The sequence below is a fragment of the Labrus mixtus genome, chromosome 2, assembly GCF_963584025.1.
Source record: "Labrus mixtus chromosome 2, fLabMix1.1, whole genome shotgun sequence".
NCBI lineage: Eukaryota > Metazoa > Chordata > Actinopteri > Labriformes > Labridae > Labrus > Labrus mixtus.
Window position 1 is genome coordinate 22,154,652 of NC_083613.1, and position 6,856 is coordinate 22,161,507.

Here is a 6,856-nt window from a genome sequence, read left to right on the forward strand (position 1 = left end):
TTAGAATGTGAATGTTAAGTTTCCAGGAAATATCTGACTTATTCTTCACTTTGACCAATATTTGTTGAAGAGGTGCTGTGTCCTAAAGAAAGCGATTCAAAAATGAAGGCGAAACTAACAGTGAAAACTTATATTCAGCAAATAAAAAGAAACCTCGAAATAAGAATGCAAGTAAACCAACTTTTAAAATTCTGCAAGTTTCTAGAGATCTAATGCTTATTTTATACTGAATTATTCTGTAAATACTGTATACATATATTTTAAACAACATGAAGTTTTGTATTATTATGTTGTTTCATTCCTAACTACTTACTCAAATGGATCATCTTTTTTTCCTTATTTAAGATCATTGTTTTTCATTATTATTATTTATATTATTTGAACTTTTCAAGCCTAAAACACTTGGCACATGAACATTTGTGCTCTTTAACCTCATAGTCATCTGAAATATATTTCAGTACATAGTGTTCAATAAGATAGGAAAGTGGAGGAAACTTTCTACTGAACCGAATTTAAAGTTCAGAAATGTTACTGTGGGAAACGATTACATTAAATCAAATTTGAACTAGTCATGCGTGCGCCGCAGGAGGAAATAAAACAAAATCAACCACGAGTGGTCATGTTATTTATTTTCAGTTCCGTGTGGAAAGAACCACTGGCCCGTCTGTGTGTAGGGCTGTTCTGTGTGCCATACTTCGTCTCTGTGTCAAGGGCTGAAGCTTTAATGGCAAACAAAACACAATTGAGTTGATCCTGTAAATTGTCTAAAAAGAACGTGGATTATTGTACATTTACATGTGTTTTGGGCATTTAATGTAGCTTTTAGAGCTTCCGGTTTCCCCTCTCTCTCGCTGAAAGTGAGGTCACCGTCACGGGATAAACAGATGCAGCTTCCGCAGTAAACTTCATGTTAAAACCTCCTCACGACGAAGGGCGACGTCGCGGGTGAAATTGTGCAAAAATGGGTCACTCTGCTTTTCTGATTTTAGCGGTGTTATTATCCGTAGCGTCGGCACAGTTTATACCACCGGTAAGCGACATTGTTGCTGTTGTCTTTATGCTGTTTCACACATTATTTCTGAGCTGTATTTATGTTTGGACTCTGAAGCCATACACCTCCAACTCTACATCTGTATTTATTTCTTTATTTTAAGTATACAGAAGACTGTCGGGCTGACATGTATCCACCAAAGGGTCCCACGTAAGTGTTGATAGGCTGTTACTGTTGTCTCTTTGTTGTTAGTAAGGTAACCATGTGATTTGTTTTCTAACACCTGTACTTCACTGAGTCATCTTCACTTGCGTCGCAAACTTGAACAAGCTGCAGCGAGAAGCCTATAATGTTATATTGACTATGTATGTAAGTTTGGCTGGAAAAGGTGAACATAATGGACATTTTAGATAGATTAAATGTCATAGAATTTTTTTAATATTTATTTATTTATTTGTTAGGGACAGTGCATATTATATATATATTATAGCAGAAGTGCTAGTTTCCATCTGTTGACAATAAGACAATAATCGAGGTTAAAGATTAAAAGTGGTCACAGACTTGGTTTTCTTTTATCCACTGTTTGAGGTCTGTTTTGAAGGATGCACATGATTGTGAGTGGGAGAATATTCCAGTATTTAGTTCCTTTGACTGACAGAACAGTTTGTCTGAATGTAGTGCGTCTGTATGGGACCTCACAGTCTCCTCGGGCTGTGGCCCCTGGTGCCGACCCCACTGGCAGACTTCAGCTTTTATTAGAGGAGAAGAAATGTAGGGTACAATAAAGGCATGATTCATGATTGTTATTTTTGATTGCTAAGTTTTTGGGTAAAGCCTACCAACAGCAGCATAAATAAATTGCACTTTTTCTTAAACAAGAACATATCCCTGCTAGGCTAGAAAATGTTAGGGTTGTTCTGTTGATGCAGGAAGTTGTTGTTCCCACTCTAGATTACATCAAAAATCCTGTCTGATCATTGATGTTGAGAAATGGACCATTTTCAATGCATTATTAATTTAATAGCGTCTCCACTCTATTAACATAATAAAATAAGATAAGATATACTTTATTCATCCCAGCAGGGAAATGTAAGTGTTCCAGCAGCCAGCATACATACAAACACACAACACAACACATACATACATACATACATACATACATACATATCCCACCCATACAAAAAAACATGAGCCCACAATACATAGCCAGGATAAAAGTGGTATGGATGGTCCATGTGCATAAGTAGCTGTTACTCATAGATAACAATACAAAATACTAGCTCTGCCAGTGCATAGTATGATAGATAAATAAAGAATTATTATAAAAAAGCAGTCAAGTGTGCAAAATACAGTTTGATATATGCAGCTCAGGCTAAAAAATTCAGGTATACCTGACTTTTATAACCTCAATATTCAGGTACAGAGGAGGTGTCAGCTGGTACACGGTGGACCTCGACCTGCCCCCCAGCAAGAGATGGACAGCTCTGATTACTGACAAGAAAACAGAAGTATGAACAATATCAAGGACTTAAATATAAAAAAGAGTCAGTCTCATAGAAATATTTGACTCATAATTGTTCTCTCTTTTAAGCTGGTCAGCATGGTTCAGGCAATCAAAGACTTGGCTGATATGTTTGTGCCCAGCGGCAGACTGACAGAGTTGGTTGACTTTACACTGGTGAGCATCATCTCTCTCTCTCTCTCTCTCTCATCATTTCTTTAAAATAACTGACTGTCACGGAAACCTTCACAACTGTTTGTTCCTTGCTGTTCTGTAGCCTTTAATGGTGAGCACACTCCCAGAGCCTTTTGGTGACGAACTCAAAGGAATCGCAGATGTTTCAGGCATTGCTCTCGGTAAGAAAATGAGACTGAAGTAAATCATGTAAAAAAAAAAAAAAAAAAAAAAAAAAAAAAAAAAATCAAATTCTATCTGCACCACTTTTTTGAAAAATGTTTCCTTCCGTATGTAATCCAGGTGAAATCGTCTTGTTCAACATCTTCTATGAGGTGTTCACTGTGTGCACATCAGTTGTTGCAGAAGACACTAAGGGTAAGTTATAGTCTGAAGAGTAATAGTTCACAAGTTATTTAAAGTTCATTAACTTAAAATAGTTGAGTATCGATACTGAACTGTTTTCCTCTTCTTATAGGAAACCTGATTCATGGTAGAAATCTGGACTTTGGCTTATTTATGGGGTAAAAATCAAATTTTCTTTTTAGCCTGCTAGTCGTGACTCAGATCCTATAAAATAACTTCTCATGAGATAAACATTCCCTCCTTCACAGCTGGGATGTGAAAAATAAGTCATGGATCATTAGTGAGAAGCTGAAGCCTCTGGTGGTCAACCTCGACTTCAAGAGAAACAACCAGACGGTCTTTAAGTCGACAAACTTTGCTGGATATGTTGGCATGCTGACTGGTATCAAGCCTGTAAGTCATATATTGTTATATAACTGAGAGTTCAGTAAGCATAAAACATTATTTAGCATCAGTGAGGGCTGCTGAGTTTGTTGAGACTTCTTGCACATTTTTGGATGCAAAAAAGATTTAAAGCATTTTTCATATTCCTGTCACAGCAACTTTTCACTCTGACTATGAACGAACGCTTCAGCATCGATGGCGGGTACATCGGTGAGTCATCAACTTTTTGACTCAGGAAAACAGAGAAACATTTGGATACCTTTTCGACTACAGTTCTTCCCATTCATCTGTTCTTGCAGGAATCCTGGAGTGGATCTTCGGGAAGAGAGAAGGCATGTGGATGAGCTTTCTCACTCGCTCTGTCCTAGAAAACGCAAACAGGTATTCCTCTCTTATACTTAAGTTATTTAAGGAGTTTTGTTTCTGTAAGTAGCTCCCTGTATCATTTGTCTTAATGTTAAAGCAGGATAAACATGGGTTACACTAGAGCAACACAAGTGTGGTGAAACTTTTTAAACTTTATATCATTTAATTTGATAAAAATCTGTGGCAAACAGAAACTATTTAGGCTGTGACTCTCAAAAACGGGGTTCAATCACTCCAATCACGGGACTCCAGTTTCTCTGCATGATTCAGTTTTGAATAAGATTTTTGGTGCAAAAGTTGTATGCTCCTTCCGGGTGTCAAGCCATTATTTTTCCTGTCCAGACAATGAGTCTTGTCCTGTTGTCTCTAGCTATGAAGAAGCCAAAGCCCGCCTGGCTCAGACCAAGCTGCTGGCTCCGGCCTACTTCATCCTCGGAGGAAACAGCACAGGCCAGGGCTGCATCATCACCAGGTCCAGAGTGCTCAGTCTTGATATCTTGGAGTAAGTAATCAGGATAATTTGTCACTTTTTAAATCTTTTAATCTCAAATAAACAGTTTGTTTGTAATCTTGGATACAGAGATGTCTGTGGCTATATTTTAATATCTTAATATTTACTACTTAAATGGCTATGATAGCTACATCAGAGCTGTGTGTTTGGGGGCTACAGTAGCTCAGTCCATAGGGACTTGGGTTTGGGAACTGGAGGATCGCTGATTAAACCAAAAGTATGGACGGAAGTAGAAATTAAGAATTGTTCTGGTGGCAGGAGAGGTGCCAGTTCACTTGATGAGTACTGCTGACAAGCCCTTGAGCAAGGCACCGAACCCCCACACTGCTCAGGGCTCCCCTGTGTGCAGCCCTCTCATTCTGACATGTCTTCACTAATGCATGACCATAAGATCCTGTTTGGGACCCATGTGTTTGATGTCTCTAAATATCTGAGTGTAAATCTGTATTTCCCCTCTGGGATTATTAAAGTATAATAAAACCTTTTTTTTAATATCAACTATCAAAAGTACAACAGATAACAGTGATTTGTTCGCGACTGATTCAGCTTTTCACATTGATTTATATAATATGACTATTTTCAATAAGTTAGTCTTCAATTTGTTGCTATGAAAAAAGGCATAACATTGCAATATTTTATGTTTTTATCCTGCATATGATCCAGCCCTGACATACGTTGGTTTGGTTTTGAGTTTGTTTGATTTTGAGAAGTTTATTAGGACAAATCACAACTGAAGTGACGTTGTTGTGTGATGTTGCACAATGCTGTCTCCAGAGTCACCATGACACAGCTTTTCAAGTGTTTCTCTAAAAAAAAGAAAGTCCCTAAAAAAAAAAAAAAGAGACAGCTTTGGTTTCAGGTCACCTGATTCAACTCCATTTCACAAATCAGTTCCTCATAGTAGCTGCATGGCTAATTTTTTACTTTATTTGCTGTATGTCAGGATCGACCTGAAACTGGGCCGGTGGTACGTTCTGGAGACAAACTACGATCACTGGAAGGCGCCTTTGTTCCTGGACGATCGCAGAACTCCAGCCATGACGTGCATGAACAAGACCAAACAGACAGTGAGTACTTAAGACACACACACACACACACACACACACACACACACACACACACACACACACACACACTTTTCTGTCTCTGATAAGAGGATGTTAGGGTTTCAAAGAAGAACAAGCTAATCTTGTCAGTCATGTGACTGAAGGTCTAAATCTCAGGTGTGACACTTTATGTTCCTGTTTTATTAAAGTGTTTTATCACTTTTTATTTTTTTAGGGTATCTCTCTAAAGACCATGTATGACATGCTCTCAACCAAACCAGTGCTAAACAAGGTGAGTGTCTTATGATTGTATAATTACACACCACATTTTTGAGTAATTCACTGTAATAAAAGTTATTTTTCTGGGTTTTAACAGTTGACTACATACACAACACTGATGCAAGTGTCCAAGGGAAATCTGGAGTCGTATATTCGTGACTGTCCGAACCCGTGCATGCCTTGGTAACATTCATACCGCTGAACCCCCATCAGTTTGTCAAAGCTTAGCTGCATGAAGAAGCTGTGTTGGAAACAAGCTCAGCTGATGTTGGCGCAAAATTTAAGGGTTATTCTTATCTTAGTGTTTGCACAGCTGCCAATCACCTAAACCAAAGTGTGATGATGTCAATCGTTCCCCCCCACCCCTTCAATTAGGGTCTGCTTAAAGCTTGAAATAAACTATAATTGCAAATGTTTGTCTTTTAAGGGACTTTTGTACAAATGTGAAACTTGGGTTTCCTTCTTTGATGTTTACTGTTAATATGGGATGGTTAATCTGCAGGATGAGAGAACTGGGAGTTAAATGTTTGTGTACAACTAGACTACTGTAAAATAATTTGTCTAATTTAGCAAACCTAGCCCACACTCACCATTGTGTGCCTCCGCACTGTGTGACCCAGCATGAGTGTTTCTTTAACTCTGACTTAACGAAGTTAAGTTACAGGTTCTGTCTCAACACCTGACTGACCATTTCACACACTGTAACTGACCAATGTACCTCTCAGATGGCTTTTTTGAAAATGTATAATAGATGTTTAATAAAAGGATTCCCAAATTTGAGGTTCTTTCTACGTTTCAGATTTTTTTTTACTGTTATATTTTTGATTAAAAAAATAGTTATCTCTGGTCCATGAATTTAAGATTTAATTTTTTTATTATAAAATTTAACGAATGTGAGAGGAGCCAATCACAAGGCAGGATATGCGGATGTCTTTTTTCAAACCAGTGGTCTATAACTGAAGGTATTCTGTTTTACTAGCATGATCGCATTCGACTAATGGATGCCACGCTGCAAATGCCAACCACTTCATGGTCTTCAGATGACAGCATAGAATCTTAAAGCTCCTGTGAGGAACTTTCGGTTTGTGTTCATTTTGGCGCCCCCCTTGTGGACGAAGTGGTTACTTATTTCTGGTGTTTTCAGACAAAGAAAATTGCATCCTGCCTTTTTTTTTAAAGTCATTAATTGGGAATCACTGATGTTTAAATGTAAACATGTAGACATATTCAATCTCATC

At 37.9% G+C, this 6,856-nt stretch overlaps 1 protein-coding gene across 1 annotated transcript; it reads left to right on the forward strand.

Annotated features, from left to right (window-relative positions):
* Positions 1-872: 872 nt before the first annotated feature.
* Positions 873-6,396, forward strand: asah1b (N-acylsphingosine amidohydrolase (acid ceramidase) 1b). Its single transcript, XM_061056560.1, has 14 exons — positions 873-1,030; positions 1,155-1,201; positions 2,409-2,499; positions 2,583-2,669; positions 2,770-2,848; positions 2,970-3,044; positions 3,145-3,190; positions 3,281-3,425; positions 3,572-3,626; positions 3,716-3,797; positions 4,153-4,284; positions 5,237-5,360; positions 5,575-5,631; positions 5,716-6,396. The coding sequence occupies exons 1-14, from the start codon at positions 962-964 to the stop codon at positions 5,803-5,805; spliced, it is 1,179 nt and encodes a 392-aa protein (XP_060912543.1). The 5' UTR covers positions 873-961; the 3' UTR covers positions 5,806-6,396.
* The last annotated feature ends 460 nt before the right edge of the window (positions 6,397-6,856 follow it).

Bases quoted from the DNA above. Each gene is read 5' to 3' on its own strand.
- asah1b (XM_061056560.1), top strand. From the start codon at position 962: ATGGGTCACTCTGCTTTTCTGATTTTAGCGGTGTTATTATCCGTAGCG. The intron at 3,426-3,571 runs GTAAGTCATATA...TTCCTGTCACAG, and splicing joins TGCTGACTGGTATCAAGCCT to CAACTTTTCACTCTGACTAT. The intron at 4,285-5,236 runs GTAAGTAATCAG...GCTGTATGTCAG, and splicing joins CTCAGTCTTGATATCTTGGA to GATCGACCTGAAACTGGGCC.